Here is a 19316-nt window from a genome sequence, read left to right as displayed (position 1 = left end):
CATAGCGGACAGCAGCACTGTGGGAATTCTCCCAGGTGGAGAGAAGAGTTGAGGAAGAGAGAGCCTGTGACTACAGAAACAAACCACCCACTTGTCAGCGTTGCTTCTCGTCCAACTCGGTGTTAAAAATGCGCCCAGTGAGTCGACAGACTAGGAAAACAATGCTTAAACCACTCTGACGCTACATACGTGAAGTTTGAATCCGAGAAGAGTGTTCAGGTTTCATGACAATAGTCTAAAGTCTTAATACACAAAACTGCTCGAGGGGACAGTGAAATCAGATGTCAGATTTTCATTTTCTACTCTTATAGAATGTTTCTGAATGGTAATTCATCATCGACTCAAATGAAAAGTTGTCTAGAGCCGCATTAGTATTTAAGCCAGGATCCTTTGCTTGTGTATATGCAAGAAAGTATGAAAGTATTGTTTTTACTGCAAGAGTTTGGGGACTGTCAGTGTGTGTGTTTAAACTACAGTAGTGTGAGCATGCTGTGGCTCTCTGGCAGAAAATGTGATTCATCTAAATCAGAATATCAGCCCCCAGGTAGAGACGAGTTACTGTCATAGAGCAATTCATCACTACCTGAAGACACACACACACACACACACACACACACACACTGAAGCATCTGTAGCACATCAATGTGGTATGTTTCAAATGCTTATACACACATACTGGACAACCATACTGACAACCTTATACACACACACATCAAAGTTTGAATGCTTATCAATGTTTACCAGTCTTCAAAATTGCTCCCGATCCCTATATAGTGCACAATATTCGATGTGATCCATTTTGATGTAATTTGTAGCAAATTTTTCAAGTTTCAATTAAAATGTAAAAAATATTGTACAAAAAAAGAAAAATAAATATTGTAAAAAAAAGTACATTTTTTCTTATTTTACATAAATATATTTAAAAAAAAAAAAATATATATATATATATATATATTGTCTATATAACTATGTGTGATTGTTATTAATATAATTAATATTATTGGATAAATTAAAATGATTAAATTATTAAAATGTTAGAATACAATTTTAATAATAATCTATTACAAAACATAAAATAATGAATGATTAATTAATCATAAATAAAACATGGCAAACAAACTATACTTACTAATAAACAGAAATGAATCGTATTACCATACCATGCACAAAACTAAACCTCAAAGCTAAGCATGTGTGTACAGTTACAAATTAAAGGTATTATTATCATACATCCTTCCCTATATAGTGTACTTGTGGTGTCCAATATACAGGGAATAGTGAATGAGTGAACAAGTGTGTGAATTCGAATGCAGTCAAGGACGTTAACTGGTGTCGATGTCATTAATATGTATGACAGTATTCTTATGGATTAATAGCACAAATGAATGTACATAGATAGATGTGTGATACATGTCTGAGATTAATAGTTGTTTTTCTAACTTCAGCATTTTATCTCATTGCTGTCTGGGAGAAATGATTGAGATATTAAAGAGATCTCATATGTGATTTTTAGTTTTCCATGGGTGTGATAATCTCGTCTCCTGTGGTGTTTGTGAATGGGGGTTTAAATGCACTCTCATGTAAAATACCCACATAATGCCAACACGTGGGCACCTGACCGCCTGGCACACAGCAAAAACAGGTGCTCTTCCCATCTGCTGGGCATGAATGCCTCACCAACACGGACACCAGAAACAATGCCCGCATCACAGGAGCCTAAACCTGCTCTCGCGTTCTTAACAATAGGCTGGCACCCGTCAGCGATCCACAGCGGGAAATAAATCAGGCGAATACGCTTGACTCAAGCCATGTAGTTATTATACAGGACAATATTCTGACTGCGCAAATCAATGTGTATTTAGGTGCTGTAATTATAGTGTCTCACAGATATGACAGATATAAAACTGATATTTGGTAACGTTAAGGTGCTAATTAAATCACGCAACTAAAAGAAAGTGGTCGAATGCTTGTCAGTGTTCACCAGTCTCCAAAATTGCTCCCTATACTCTATCTACTGCACTATTTTCAATGTGAGCTATTTTGTTTTGTTGTCTGAATTTTTAGTGAACAAATTTTCAAGCTTTTCAATTTATATATTAAAAAAAATATTTAGGAAAATTTAAATTATAATATATATATATATATATATATATATATATATATATATATATATATATATATATATATATAGAACAGTGGTGGAAAGAGTACTGATTTTTTTACTTAAGTAAAAGTACTGCTACTGAAGAAATAATTCACTTGAGTACAAGTAGAAGTACTAAGAAATATTATGACTTAAGTAAGTGTAAATAAGTAGTTTGCCGAAAAACTACTCAAGTTACTTTATGAAAATTTAATTATATATAGTATATACGCTTCTATTTTTAGAACACAAAGACATTTTTGTTCTTGAAAGAAATTGATGCTTCCTTTCACCAAGGATTTATTACATTGATCAAAAATACTGCCAAAGGGGGTCTGGTGCTGACTACAACCGCTGGAGTCATGAGTTCGAATCCAGGGTGTGCTGAGTGACTCCAGCCAGGTCTCCTAAGCAACCACATTGGCCTGGTTGCTAGGGAGGGTAGAGTCACATGCTAATTTGGTACTCAAGAATATGTTCTTATTATTAGAACAATTGAAAATGGTTGCGCTACCATGCGAAAATCACAATACAGTGGGGTTTTTCCCCATTTGTTGAGGTGTGGAATTCTTACAAGTTGCTTTACACTTGCAAGTCAAATTTTGGTTTTAAAAATAGGTAAAAAGAAACACATTTCTCCTGAAATTCTATTTTCTCCTAAAGTCTATTGTTTTAGAGAAATGAAAGCTATTCATGCATTACTGTTGTGAAAAAAGAATCTCTAACCAGGATAGAGAGGGAAGTGGACAGCCAGATGCACAACAAAAAGACAAGTCAATCACAGTCTCTAGTTTGAGAAACAGACTCCTCACAGGTCCTAAACTAGCAGCTTCTAAATACCAAAGACCTACATTGCTGCAAGAGGATTCTTGGACAAACAGAACTTTTAAGAATACAACATTTATTTAAATAGAAATAGCCATTTGTAACAATCTAAATGTCTCTAAATCGTCTCTAAACTACATAAAGTGCATTGTGACTGAAACACTTTCTTATTTCAGGTTTATTCTCATTCATGTACTGTATGTCCAAGTATTTTGGCTATTAAGTTAACATACTGTACAAAACTAATATAATGCAATATCATGGAGGAGGAATTTAACCTCTATAATATTGCAGCAATTATCCAGATATGGAATGAGATTAAGCAAACTGTTATCAACTCCTACATGCCAACTGAAGGCAAAATTAAACATTTCACACAGTGTTTAGTGAGAGATTTGATTGATTCAAACACTGAAAGTGGTTGTTCTGTAATATGTATTATTGTATTAGATTTGTAATAATAAAGTCTTAATTAGCATGAGCTATTATTATGAAGTAAATTGTAGCATTTGGTTACATTATGTTTTGTGATTTCTCATACCTTCTTTATATAACATCTATCTCTTGTGCACTTTTGACCTCTATCGGGTGAAGCTTTACAGACAGATAAACAGCAGCACATGGCAGAGAAGTACAGTACAGCACCGTGAGCGAGAGTGTTTCCCGCTAGGACAGTTTATTTTGAACAAGAGGGGCGAACAGTAACAGGATTTAACGTGGGAGTACAATACCGAACTGATGCGGACTGATAGAAGCGGAGAGCGATGATGCGAGGAACTGGATGGCGGGAAAAAAAATTATGTTTAGTAAAAGGTCAAAAGAAGATCGCAATGTATGTAATTGTATCTATATCAGATATTATTAATAAAACACAGGAACTCATTGCGTGGGCATTTTTTGCCCCCATATTTTGAATTTTGGGGATATTTTTTTGTCAATTTCGGTGGCATTTTTGCCCTGTGTCCCCGTTAATTTCCGACTCTATTGGCATTGTATCTTTCTAAGGTATTTAAAAGTTTGTTTTAGACATATAGTAGCAAGTAAACAAGATATCCCCACATATGTCAAACTACATTGTGTTAATGTTTGACACAGTTAAAACATTGCCTACTTTAAAAACAAGTTTGATCATGGTTAAACGTGTTCAGATGGTTCCCTCGTACCTGAATGAACAGTTCCTTTCCAGAATAAAATGAAATATGCAGAAAATCACAGTATTACAGTTCTTGTGTAGTGACAGGGCAGAAAGTCTTGGAGAAGCGAGAAAAGAGAGGACACCGGCGGCAGTTTATGCAAGCTGCTGTGCTCATGATGCTGTGCCCTGCGGGCTTCTGTCATGCCGTGCACAGCACATTTTAGTATATAAACAGATTTAGCGCTTATAACTTGCCGATTTCTTCTTCCCAAAAATTCAGAAATATAACGTGCTTTTTTTGTACTTTGTAATTGTGGTGAAAAATAACTGTAGCGAAGTTTAATACTTCATTTTTAATCAACTCAAGTAAAAGTAAAAGTACTATTATTTATTTATATTTAAAAAAAGTAGAAAAATTTGAAAAATGTACTCAAGTACTGTAACGAGAGTAGTTGTAATTCGTTACTTTCCACCTCTGATATTAAATAAATTACAATTATTAAAGTCCTTCCCTATATGGTATTATATCACTAGTGTTGTTGTCAACAATTGCTCCCTATTCCCTAGATAGTGCACTATATTTAGTGTCCGAATTCTTGGTGAACTTCAAGTGTTTCAATTAAAATATAAAAATGTAAATACTTGATAAATAGTTTCTCAAATGTGATTATTAGATTAAAATGTAATGATAAAATTAATCAAAAATTATAAACATAATAAAGCAATATGCAATATATGTTGATAACATCAGTACGCTGTGACAGTAACTTCCGAAAATCAGCGTACTCCTATAAAAATTTACAACAAAAGAAATCTGTGTTTATATCAGATTTGAAATCATTGGATTCTCTGCTTTTGACGGAAACATAAAGTCATGCACACAACACTTGCACACACTGGAAAAGCCGGTAAGATCGCTGGTGATGTTGTTTACATGCAACCCCAAATCTGGGTAATGAGCAAAAATCTACGCATGCCGATCAGTTTTTGCTTAAACCGTTTATGATTATGTTGTGATTTCAGGCCGTGCATGTAATTGCTTTCAATTCTCATCTTATTTAAATAATTATGTACAAATATGTTAAACATTACAAATTTACTAATGTGAAACCACAAAATTAAGCATGTATGTATAGTTACAAAGTTAAGCTATTATCACTCATACTGTGTATGAAGTCCTTCCTTCATATAGTGGACTATGTGGCATCCACTACAGCATGGGGCAAGTGTGTGATTTCGGATGCAGTCAAGGACATTGAGTGGTTTGTTGGATCACACAGTGTTTGGAGCCCCGGGCCAAAGAGATTTACCAGATTTTGGCTCGTCCATCACTGGCGATACCCCATTGCAATCTGACTCCAGGAGCGTTTGTCTCTATAGAAGGCTGTATATGAGCCGGATTTCAAGGTCCCACTATCCCTGGGTGCAGAATGGGCGATGTTTCAGTGTGTTTTTGTCTTGGTATGAAAATGAGAACCATTCCACAGGCGAAGCATTTTCAAATTTGAATATTGCATTACTTATTTAAGTGGCGCCTGGGCTGTGTGTTCGCTTTTGTGGTGGAGGTTTGTTTGAAATTGAGAATGTTTTACATACAGTCTGTCTGATGTCCAAAGAAAGAGGCCATTATTAAGTATGCATGTTTCTCAGATATACGTGTTTTTTTTCAGCCGTACTCTGTGAAGAACAAGATGTTTTATTGGTGTTTGGTCGCAGTATTTAAACGAGGCGACCTTGCTGTAGTTGAACCAGTTTGTTTTACATCAAAGAGAAAGAATTAAAACCAGCATATCTCATGCAGCATATCTCATGTAGATGTCCACAATTTAAAAAAAATGTATGTCATTAAAAACGAGGGGGAATAGGGGCCTGGGTATCTCAGCGAGTATTGACGCTGACTACCACCCCTGGAGTCGTGAGTTCGAATCCAGGGTGTGCTGAGTGACTCCAGTCAGGTCTTCTAAGCAACCACATTGGCCCGGTTGCTAGGGAGGGTAGAGTCATATGGGGTAACCTCCTCGTGGTCGCGATTAGTGGTTCTCGCTCTCAATGGGGCGTGTGGTAAGTTGTGTGTGGATCGTGGAGAGCAGCATGAGCCTCCACATGCTGTGAGTCTCCGCGGTGTCATGCATGACGAGTCACGTGATAAGATGGCGGATTGACGTCTCAGAAGCGGAGGCAACTGAGACTTGTCCTCTGCCACCTGGATTGAGGTGAGTACCCGCGCCACCACGAGGACCTACTAAGTAGTGGGAATTGGGCATTCCAATTTGGGAGAAAAGGGGATAAAAAATAAAATAAATAAAAAAACGGGGGAATACATCACAGCTTGCTAATCAGATATTGGCCACAGACCGATTTAATAAAGTTTAATGATCCCAGATGGGGCAAACTCCATTGGAAAGGAAAAATCACTTATATCTTCTTAATATAAGAAATAAAAAATCATCTCTTTAATATCTCAGTTGTTTCCTAGACAGCAGTGAGATTAAATTCCAAAGTCTGCAATCAAAATTTAGACATCTCACTTTTCAGTTGTCTTGGTAGGGATTTCATAAAATCCTTCATAAAAGAGTTTTAAGACATGAAACAAACCCACCAGCTCCAAGGTGAATCACATCACAAACTTGAAACTTGAAGCAAAAAAGTATTTGAAATTCGGACAAAAACACAAAGATACAAGACTTTGTACTTAACGTCTTAGGTGAGGGAGTGAACTACGATTCCACGAAGCAATGCAAAGGACATAATCGAATTAAATATGATAGAAAAATATAAAACTATTGATTTAAAGTTGTTTAAGTTGTTGTAAGTAAAGAAACAATATTTTTAATTTTATTGCAAAATATTCAGATATATACAAATATTTTAGTTGTTTTTAGAGTCCAGGGATAGGGCTGTTCGATTTCAGATTCATCTTTTCGATTCTTTTTTGATTCCGAAAAAAAAAAAAAAAACGCAAATAAACAGGAGGTTTAATCTCATAATAAACAACTCATCACAAAGCGTTCTTTGCACTATTGAAGATAGCGTGAATGACATTTATTATTAATGAGTCTATTCTAAAAATAAAATAGGCCTAGATCACATCCCAAAGTGTGACGCTTAGTCCCATGGGATGAATTTGAGGGAAGTTTGAGCAGATGCGCCTGCATTTCAAATAATGTTAAAAACACACTTTAACCTACAGTACATTGAATCTGCCTGTTACAACTTATTAGTTGTTCTTGTTATAAAGAGGTTTATATTAGTATGTAATTGTCACTGAATAAAATGTCCAAATAATACACTTAATACACACTAGTTTTATAAAAAAATCCAGGTTTTTGTACTGGTTTATTTAATACAATATAAAAATATTTGCATTTTTTATTTTTTTTTATTTCATGGAATAGCTAATGTAAAAACTGTGTACAATTTAGGCTAATGAAAAAAATGCTAAAGGTTTTAAAACATACTGTAAAAATGTCGAAAATGAGTAGAGAAGCATTAGACTTCATGTGCAGCCCATTGATCATTTAAACTTTAACCTACAGATTTTGTATGTGAACTTGGAAGCTAACTCGCTGTCACTTGATCCTCCTCTTTCATCTCCTGGTTGCAGACAGGTGTTGTAACATTGGGAAGTTGTTTTTGTATGCCAATTTTCTGTCACAAGTTTGCCATTTTACTTGATTATTACTTAAATACCGGCAGACTACTGTATACAGATCTGGAAAGCAGCTGTCTGATGTGTTGAAGGGCTTGTGCGAATGCTTCATACAGATTATTTAGCATTTACTGATGGCTGACAGACTACAAATGATGTAATGATAGATTAGCTGCAGTCATTTTATAATCCTTTTGTAAATTGAATTAGCGCTATTAGGGCTTCTGGAATGTGTAATATTTCAGTGGTCGAGGAAATAAACACAGTCCAAACAGCAGTAGATTTCCCCGAGCGGAATCGACTCCAAACTTCCAAGGTTTCAAGTCGATTCTCAATTCCCAACAACTCGGAATCGATTCTGTTTGGAATCGATTCCCAGCCCTATCCAGGGAGAGCAGCTTGATTCTTGCTGCAGAGCTCTTTTGGTGCACATTGTTCTCTGCGATTCTCTGATTGGTGGATCTTTGGACCAGGAATTCTGCTTACAAAAATGATTTTAATAAATATTTAGTTGAAATAACATGAGCTGATGGCTTCAACAGAAGCATATACCATCGATTAACAAGCTCAGAGCACACGGTAGGTCTTTCTTTAAAGGAATTTAAGTAAAAACATCTAAAACAAAGTTGATTGTAGACGTTGATATCTTGGCAAATCTGAGAACAGTTTGAGACATTAAGATCTCTACTGAAATCTTTTCCTCAGTAAAAGTCCTTTTCTCCTGCTGTAAAGGGGGAACCTTCAGCAATTGCTCTCCGTTTCATCTTTTTGCTGTCTATGAGAAACGATTGAGATATTGAGAGAATCTCCTTTGTGATGTTATTTCTTATGGGATGTGGGTCAGGACTTCTCAACAGAACAAATGTCCTACTGGTTTAATGTGTCATCTGGGAATCATCAACCATCTCTTCAAGCTAAATGTGGTCAAGGAATAAAACAAAGAGAAACAATCGCTGGCTGTGATCCTTAACAACGGCGCAGACATTTACATGAAGGGCAGATGGAAAAGAGCAGGCGTAGATTGAAAGACGCGTCTGGTTTGTGTTAGAGAGTTTGCCCAGTTTGCCGTTTTCCCATCACACCTCAAACGAGTTCACCCTCTGATGCCTGATTGAACTCATCGTCAAACCTCACAAATACGGAAAAAAAAAGAGTTTTGGTACTTTTTATAACTAAGTGTCAAACATTGAATCAATTGATCGGTTTGTCAAAACAATGTATGTAGATTTGTGTCAGCAATCTCAAAGAAGACAAACATGAACACTGTTTGAAAAATCTTCCATCTTGGCCAAGCGACTGCAGTATGGCAAAAAGTTCTGCCAACATCTTTAAGGTTTTTGGATGTCAAAATACTTTCTCCTACGAATTTAAAATGCAGAGGCATGTATAAGTAATCAATTTGTACGTTGATTGCCTTTAACTTTTGAATTACACCTAAAAGTGTAAAAACTATGACTCTGTGGCTCTATCAAAACATTGTTTTCTCCAGCGCAACACAGCAGCACTGACAATGGCAGTTCACCCAAATATGAAAATTCTCTCATCATTTACTCACCCTCATGCCATCCCAGATGTGTATGACTTTTTCTTCTGCAGAACACAAGTGAAGATTTTTAGAAGAATATTTCAGCTCTGTAGGTCCATACAATACAAGTGAATGGTGGTCAGAACTTTGAAGCTCCAAAAAGCACATAAAGCAAACATAAAAGTAATCCATAAAACTCCAGTGGTTAAATCAATGTCTTCAGAAGTGATATGATAGGTGTAGGTGAGAAACAGAACATTATTTAAGACCTTTTTTTCTCTAAATGTGAAAGTGAAACTAAACAGGCACCTCATGTGACTTTCAGATGTAAAAGTGAAAGTGAATGTGGAGATTTAGAGTAAAAAAAGGGCTTACATATTTATCTGTTTCTCACCCACACCTATTATTGCTGATTTAGCCACGCCCCCTCTTTACAAAACTCCGCGCTCCAAAGTCACGTGCACACACCCTAGAGATCGTTGTGTTGGAGCAGATTTAGGGGGAGGGTCTCCCTGAGCATTACACGAAAGCAGGACATCGTACTGGCATTTATATGAGCTTATCTGCGCTGCCCTGTGAACGTGAACAGTGATTGTGATTGGCTGAACAAACGTTTTCTGCATGTCATTTCAGAAAAAAAAAATACTTACCTTTAAACAATGGCATGATTTTGGGGCAGGACTATCTGATTTTCCAACCATTAGCAGACAGACAGCATTCATCACAGTCTAACGAATAAAAAAATTGAATTGAATTTTGTTTTGTTTCACAGTGATTATTATGTCAATTTGCTAATCACTGTTAAAGGGATAGTTCACCCAAAAAAATCAATATTCTGTCTCTCTTTCTCTCTCTCCAGGCCTCCAGGGCTAACGGGCAGTCCGGTGATTTCTGACATCTCTCTCATCCGTCTGTCTCCGGGGGCCACCGGAGAGACCGCATTCCTCCCACCTCACTCTTACGTCTCGCCGCACGTTGAGCATTACCTGCGCTCGGCGCACAGCAGTCCCACATTGTCCATGATCTCGGCCGCTCGTGGATTGAGTCCAGCTGAGGGTGAGGAATCCAAACGGAAGTTTAAACAGAAGTTTGACTTCAGACTACAAGCCACTCGCAAAAACTATTTACAAAAGAAAGATACATTTCCATCCCACGATTATTAAATAAAAAGAAAACTCTGAGTTCCAGTGAGGCACTTACAATGGAAGTCAATGGGGCCAATCAGTAAACGTTCAAATACACACTGTTTTAAAAGTATAGACACGACGTAAACATTATCACACTAAAATCATATTAATAAATGATAAAATCGCTTCCCGCCTTTACAGGGTTGGTAGCATTACATCATGACAACGAAATTGTAATATTGGATATAACTTTACACAGATAAGGTTAATAATCAAATTTATTGCCCTAAAATCATGTTAACATGTTTAATGTGTGGCTATACTTTCGGAACAATGTGTATTTTAACATTCATGGACTGGCCCCGTTCATTTCCATAGAAAGTGCCTCACTGGAAACGTGATTTTTGCTTCTTTTTTTTTCTTTTATAAATGAGGGGCAGTCGAAATTAGAAAAGCTGTGCTGTTTTGGAAACAGCCGAGCTGCTGTGACGCTTCTGTATTATTCTGTTAAGTTAGCAGCATAGTGAAGGTACTTTTAGTTAGTTGCTCTCCAACACAGGCTGCCAACCAACACTAAAATACGCCATTTAAACCAGGATGATTTCAAACAAACCAGAAGTTTCGCCACAAGTTTGGTGTGTTAACGCAAAGAAGAAGTGACATTTTTAAACATGCAAGCGTTATTTGATGCTCCACACAGGGTTTGGAAATTCAACATTTAACTGGTATTATTTCATGACTTCATTTTTGATCATTGTACTTTTGAATGCCTCTGTTTTAAATTTCACCATCATGTCTCTGCGGACACTGAGCGATTCCGGCACATGCAAATGTTACCTTAAAAAAATGGCAATTTCAATGAAGCTTTCAACTTTCCCATCCTGTGATTTGTCCTTTGGGGGGGTGGGGGGGTTATAAAATAAAAAACCCAAGCATAACTCCCCAATTTCGTTCCCGGTCTGATGACAGGCCTCTCTCCAGCACTGAATTACAATCACAGGTTACATATAAATCACCCTTCCCAGTGTGTCAACATTAATGTGTTTGCACCTTTAAACTTAAATAAGCAGCGTGCAGGCGATCCCAACAGTGAAACAGACATAAAAGAGCACAGAGAAAAGAGAAATGGGGCTATTTGGGCCAAAACATGTACAGGTAAATGTGGCCTTGAAGGGTTTCCAGATATATCTGACATCGCAGAAAGACCTCAGTGCTCAAAACTCAATGTTGGATCTTATTTTAGCACTGTATTTATTTTCAAAAGTTGGAATATATAGAAATGAAAGGTTTTGGAATAGTATGGATGCCTCTTTTTGGTGTGTATTAGTTGGCAGAAAGGAAGAAAGATGGAAATGTTTCTATATTTAAAAAAAGAAATGGACATGACAGCTGAAGGGAACACGAAAAATCGTGTTTTTCCGTGATATGACCCCTTTAAAGCTCTCTCTTTCTCCTTGCAGTGGCTCATGAGCATCTGAAGGAGCGTGGGCTGTTTGGTTTGCCCCCACCTCCTCCCGGTGCCAGCCCAGCGGAGTATTACCACCTCATGACGGGACACAGGAACCCGTACGGAGAGCTGCTCATGCAGGGCACGGGGGCCGCCGCAGCTCACCTGCCTGACTATTTCACACCTGTAGATGGTGAGTCGCCTGTCCGGATAGTTGTTTTATTGGAATATTCAGGGTTATTTACAATGTAATGTCTGTCTGTGGACAACATCTGTGGCAAACTCCAGCCACGGAAATTACATTTTTAACACATAACTGGAAGATCATCTGCCTAGAAAAGTAGTCCTACCTCAAAAGGACGATTTAGAAAGCGTTGCAGCTGTAATCATTCACATTATTTAATTGGAGTGTTAATAGAAGTACTTTAGAAAAAGACAAGCTTTACATCTCTGGTACACTTCCCCATAGACTTCCATTGTAAGTGCATTACTGTAAATGTGATTTTTTTTTTTAACAAACTGAGGGTGCAGTTGAAATAGTTTGCTGTGATAATCGACAGAAGGGTACAGATGCTGCTGATAGACATTAAGTTGTGTAAAACGTAGAATATTTCTTTAAAATGTAAATGGATTTACATATGCATAGAAGAAAATTATTCGTATTTACTAGATTTGCCATCATATTAAGATTATCCAGATACAATTCCATGATTATTGTTTGTAGTTACTCACCAAAAAGTACTGTGGATGTGCCGTGGTACAATGATGGCACATCATTGTTGTCAGATGAATGCTGTCAGAAGGTAGTACCATGGTACTTTTATATTGTATACTATGATGCTGAATGATTATCATATGTTCTATGGTCTTTATATAGCGCTTTACAAGACTACCGTGGTATTAATGTGGTGCAATTTGGTGTCAGAAAAAAAAGCATTGTAATGTCATGGTACATGTCTGAAAAATCATGGTATCATGGTAAAATCGTAAAAAAAAATTAAAAATCGTGGTATTACCATGTTATGTTTAAAAAGCCTGGTATTAACATGATACATGTCCAAAAAAAAACACTGTAAAATCTGAGAAGAATTATGGTTTTACCATGGCATATGTCTGAAAAAAACATGGTAAAAAAAAAAAAAAACATGGTATTACCATGGCACATGTAAAAAAAAAAAAGTACAATATAAGAAAATCATGATATTACCGTGGTTCATGTCCGCAAAACATGGTAAAATGTGAAAAATCATGGTTTTTCTGTGGCATATGTCTGAAAAAACATGGTAAAAATAAATAAAACATGGTATTGCCATGGTACAGTATCCAAAAAAACAGTGATATCTAAGAAATCATGGTATTACCATGGTACATTTCAAAACACATTTAAAAATTAGTCGGTCACTAATTGGAGATTTGTTCGATTTTGGATTTTTGTGGATTTGAATCAAAGACACTTCAATCATCTCAATATTAATGGCTGGATTATTTTCCAGTGTTTTGTTTAACTGTCTTTTATCTAACATTTTTGTAATGTTCTGTTTGAATAAAGATGATCTGTGAATAATCCTATCAGTCAGAGTAAAAATACCTTGACGAATCTGCGTCACATATTCCAAAGAAACACAGGAAAGAGAGAGAGGTGTTATTTTAAACAAACAGACGGTAAAATACAGCAGCTCTTTAACTCTGTTCTGCGCAAATATTTGCTCTTGTGTCTCCTTCAAATAATCACACTCGAAAAACAAACACAGGCTTGATAAATTGTCTGACTCATGTTAAAACTCCCTCTCGTACATTCAGACTCTTTATTACACATCTGAAGTGTGTCGTCTGGGCATGCGAGTGCACAGATCTTGAGCTTTGCTAAAGCAACAGTGTTGAATAGCTCATTTAGCCAATTAACAGCGCATGTTTTGATCCGCATGTCGTTTGCCATTGCTGTTGGTTCCCGTCATCTTTGAGTCACATGTCTTCGGTCACTGATTGTGGAGCAAGTCCCACACTTGATGGGAAACGGCACGAGTCACTTACAAAGACAGTGACATTATACACAAGAATGTGAGAGAGAAGTGGCCAATAAAAAGGAGAGGAAATGGAGCAAGTTGTAAACACATTTTCTTTAGTTAGATGTCGGTATATAAAGTCAGTGGGCAGAAAGTTCCACAGATTTTTGTAGAACTGGAACGACAGACATTGGCGAAAAAAAATAGGCGAGAAATGCATTTCCAAAGTATATAAAACTGAAAGTGAAGTAATCATTTTTAGTTAATGGTTACAGGAATATGCTAATGCTTATGTTAACAGTACGTGACAAAGGGGACTGTGGAATCAAAACGATTTTTTTCCGTTGCTTGCGTACTGTCTTACTACACATTCACAATTATACACTTGCCCATCACCAGTGAAGTACATACCTTTAGTGCACATTATAAATATGACGAGATCATGTTAATGAATATGTTTCCTCTGAGGTAAACAAAACAGAGACAAATATACATGCTAACATGTTCTGCTAACGGCATGCAAATTCTGCCACAGAATGCACCAAATCACCAGACACATGCGGTGTATAATTTCAGTTGTTTGTAAAGATGCCAACAAGACATTTATGCTGTGGTTGAAGATAGAGTTTTATGTTAGCTTTTCTTTCGTATACTTAGCATGATGTCCCTGTGGCGTTGGGTCCTGAGGCGGCTCTTAATGCTAAAGATGTGCTAGGGGCCGGCGTACCCCAATGTATGGCTGAACATGACAGCACACCATTAGCTCATGCTAAGAGTAATGACTCGCGCAACAAAGCTGTGGGATTATTTATTAGCACTGTGGTCAGTAGGGAATGGACACACACACATGCACAGAGAAATGAGTTGTGTAATCCTGCTTGTGTTGGCACTGTTCGTGATGAAATCATTATGGACGTCCGGTTGCCAGAGTCTTACACACACACACACACACAATGGGTGTATTAGCACCAGCGCTAATGCTTAGCACCTGTTGAGTTTGCTGCAGTTGTTGCTGTATTTTTCTTCTGAAATAGCATAAAGCCTGGGGCTAACATCCCAAATTGTACTCTATGCAAGTACGTGAACACAAATGCTTCTAGCAACCTCGATGTGCCTGTTAGGGTGCTAGAGCGGGTATTCGCATGAACTGTGTTCTACGTTTAGTTTTCTCTTTCTGGACAATAACTGTTACGGTGAAGTTCAATAACACACACACGTTTGATATTTTCAATGGGTCTGTGCTCTTGGAATGCATCGACTAGGCATTTGCATCTGCGTTTACATACAAGTAAGTTTCTTGCGTTAAACATACTTCACATAACAGAACGACTTTAGTTAATGTATATGTCCTTGAGAAAGCATTTTGAATCCTAGTTACAATGTTACTGAAAATTTTAGACATGCTCGGAAATGCACAAATGCACAACCCACACACACACACCCTCATTAAACAAAGCCAAGTCTGGGATAGCTGATTGTTATCTAGGTAATTACAGTAATTTATTGGCGTAGATTAATTATCACAATTCAAATCAAAATGTCACGCTGAGTTTGAGATGATGACGATTAATACAGTTCACTTCACCAGTTTATTTATCACTAAACCTGTTCAGCTGTTAACATATTGAGCTATTTTAAATGTAATCTTTTATTCAATTTCAAAGTTTTTTTATTGGAATTATTGTTTTATACACAATATAACCAAAGCATCAATATAAATAACACATAAGCAGAAAAAGGCTGTCACCAATGGTAATAGAAATAATAACAATGTACAATAAAATAGATTACAATAAATTAATCAAACATTACCATAAAAATAAAACACAATAAACGTGTTCAGCTTTTAAGAGTTTAGTCATTTAATATTTTCTTATTGGCATAATTATTTTATACACAATATTGCAAAAGCATCATTGCAAATATCAAATAAACACAGGAAAAGGTGTCAGTAATGGTAACATAATAATAACATTATACAGTAAAATATATTACAATAAATTGATCCAACATTTAAATAAATCAAAATTAAATTAAATACATATTAAAGTATATATATATATATATATATATATATATATATATAAAATGGTAGCAAATAAGATATACACAAAATTGCTGAATTTAAACAAACACTTAATTTACACATTATTTACTTAAACTGTAGTTTTTTAAGGAAATATTTAAGTACAAATACATGTTTTTTTTTTTTATTATTATTATTATTTTTTAGATAGTGGATAAGACAAAAGGTGTCTTAACGACCAATGGCGATAATCTCAAAATGGCCAAATATCACTCAATAAATTGCCAAGCTTATATATCGGCCTGTCACTAATATAAATGAAGTTAAATAATAGTTTATTGTACAGATATACAGAGAATATAGTGATTAAAGCATTGATTTGCACAGATTTATAAGAGGTATAAGCCGGAGACTTAAATAATCGCATTTTTGTTTTTTTATGTAAACTTTGTTGAAACATCTTTACTCCTGTCTCTGTAATGTTGAACTTACAGTATCCACATACAGTATATTGCATATTTTCCGCATCCAGGAATCAGTCTTGAACACTTATTGATGAGTCTCGGCTCTATCCTGCGGAGCTGTGAGTCACAGCGAGTGTGTGAGCGCATCGATCACGCAGTCGTGCTTGGCAAACACACACACACTCGTAAGTTTCCTGAAATAGCACAGCGGTGCAGCTGAGATTCAAATGCAAGTTTTGAATGATCACATGATCAGATGGTGAACTGGTGTCATGAGGAAAACTGCAGTATACTATCACCTTAAGACCAGGTACATTTATTAAGAAAGTACTGTAAATAGGGTCAATTTTTGTTTTAAAGTGATATTTGTATGTTCCACAGTGTCTCGGTTCCCCAGTCCTCGTTTGACGCCCCGGTTGAGTCGGAAGCGAGCACTGTCCATCTCTCCACTCTCAGATGCCAGTATCGACTTTCAGACTATGATCCGCACCTCGCCCAATTCTCTGGTTGCTTACATCAACAACTCCCGCTCCAGTTCGGCCGCTAGCAGCTCATACGGACACCTGTCTGTCGGAGGCATCAGGTAAAAACTAGATAAAACTGGATTTATGGACAGCAGAGCAGATGCCAGTCCTGCTCTGATCCTGATGATCCAAAGATTTGGGTTGACTATAGAAGTCTGCGCTCATCTGTTCTTGTTGTTCTCTTTCAGTCCATCGTTTCCCTTCCCTCCTTCCATTAATCCAGTGGCGTATCAGCAGCTGTTGTCTCAGCAGAGAGGATTCAGTGCGTTCGGTCACACACCGCCACTCATACAACCATCACCAACATTCTCCAACAGACAACATGCCATCAGCATCGCCAGCCTCACCAAACCCTTCGCCAATGACACTGAGATCAAGGTAACACAACACAATATCAAACACAACACCACCAAAACAATCAAACACAACAACATAAACACTACCAAACATCAGCTCAACCAAATGCAAAACACCAACACAACTAAATACAACAAATCAATACAACATCACCAACATAATCAGACACAACACCAAACACACTGACACAACCAAACACATCAACACAACTAAATGCAAACACACACTGACACAACCAACACAACAACAAACACAAAAACAGACACAACCAAATGCAACACTACACCAACCCAACACACTGACACAACCAAACACAACACCAAATACAACAACACAAGCAAGCACAATAACATTAACACAACCAAACATCAGCACAGCCAAATGCAAAACACCAGCACAACCAAACAGAACACACAAACACATCTACACACACCAAAAATCCAACCACAAACATGCATACATACACCTGCAGACCATGTAACTTAACTACACACATACACACAAACACAAAAACATTGGCACAGTGACAGTTAGTGTGGCATGATGCCAGACTATTGAAGCTCCACACACATTTTGAGCACTCAAGAGTTCATATGTAACTTGTCTCAGACATAAAACCCTCAACTAAACCATCTGACACCAGACCAGAGCTCTGCTGATCAGAACCAGGTTTCTCTGTGGTTCGTTGTTGTCACTTTTGGATGACCAGAACTACACAGCATTCCAAACCACACATTGACTCTGTCAGCACTCTGAGTGGAGCTGAGCATCAGAGGACGGGGGAGCAATGTATTCAAAGTCCCTCACTGTAGATGATTTTCACTGCGGCTTTGTTAGAAAAGGTCTGAATTGTTCAGTCAATTTGGTGGTGGGCCGTAGAGATATACTGTTCCCGATGGATGTCTATTTCTCTCTCTTTCCTTTTGCTCTTTAGAACACAAGCAGCGATTCTGCGGTCAGCAGCACCGTGAATCCCCTGAACAACAAGCGGTCAAAGGTCAAGACCGAGTTGGACGGGCCACGACCCTTGTCGCCGTGCTCTCCGGTAAGACCATTCTTACAAAACCTGTCAAGAAAAATGTCCTTGTCATATTTAACCCCAAATCAATACGTAAAATATAAATTTATATTTTTCATGAAGCCTGTATTTAAGACCATCAAGATTTTTGCATTATGACAATATTTTCCGGACACTTGAGCATATTTAACCCACAATTGTCATTACACCAGCACATCCGGACATTTTACTTTTAGTATTCCCATTGTTTTAAATGATGATTCTCATTACCGTAACGCGTCCAAATGTTTTACTTTTATTATTCTCATTGTTTTAAATGATGATTCTCATTACCGTAGCGTGTCCAAATGTTTTACTTTTATTATTCCCATTGTTTTAAATGATGATTCTCATTACCGTAAAGCATCCGGATGTTTTACTTTTACCATTCCCATTGTGTTAAATGATGATTCTCATTACCGTATCACATCCAGATGTTTTACTTTTACTATTCCCATTGTTTTAAATGATGAGTCTCATTACTGTAACACATCCGGATGTTTTACTTTTATTATTCCCATTGTTTTAAATGATGATTCTCATTACCGTAACGAGTCCGAATGTTTTACTTTTACTATTCCCATTGTTTTAAATGATGATTCTCATTACCGTAACGAGTCCGATTGTTTTACTTTTACTATTCCCATTGTTTTAAATGAGTCTCATTACCGTAACACATCCGGATGTTTTACTTTTACTATTCCCATTGTTTTTTTTATGTTGATTCTCATTACCGTAACACATCTAGACATTTTACTTTTACTATTCTCATTGTTTTTAATGATGATTCTCATTACCGTAACACATCCAGATATTTTACTTTATTATTCCCATTGTTTTAAATGATGATTCTCATTACCGTAACGAGTCCGAATGTTTTACTTTTACTATTCCCATTGTTTTAAATGATGATTCTCATTACCGTAACGAGTCCGAATGTTTTACTTTTACTATTCCCATTGTTTTAAATGAGTCTCATTACCGTAACACATCCGGATGTTTTACTTTTACTATTCCCATTGTTTTTTTTATGT

General features: G+C 36.8%; 1 protein-coding gene across 1 annotated transcript in view; it reads left to right on the top strand.

Annotated features, from left to right (window-relative positions):
• Positions 1-19316, top strand: part of LOC127427725 (zinc finger protein GLI2-like) — a 94856-nt gene that overhangs the window by 58508 nt on the left and 17032 nt on the right. Inside the window, exons 4-8 of the mRNA XM_051675512.1 lie at positions 10137-10333; positions 11865-12044; positions 16726-16927; positions 17057-17246; positions 18160-18270. Of these exons, the coding sequence (XP_051531472.1) occupies positions 10137-10333; positions 11865-12044; positions 16726-16927; positions 17057-17246; positions 18160-18270 (880 nt within the window). The remainder of the gene's footprint in view (positions 1-10136; positions 10334-11864; positions 12045-16725; positions 16928-17056; positions 17247-18159; positions 18271-19316) is intronic.

The sequence above is a fragment of the Myxocyprinus asiaticus genome, chromosome 37 (genome assembly GCF_019703515.2).
Source record: "Myxocyprinus asiaticus isolate MX2 ecotype Aquarium Trade chromosome 37, UBuf_Myxa_2, whole genome shotgun sequence".
NCBI lineage: Eukaryota > Metazoa > Chordata > Actinopteri > Cypriniformes > Catostomidae > Myxocyprinus > Myxocyprinus asiaticus.
Note: the sequence above shows the minus strand (reverse complement) of the source record. Positions and strands in the feature narration are given on the sequence as shown.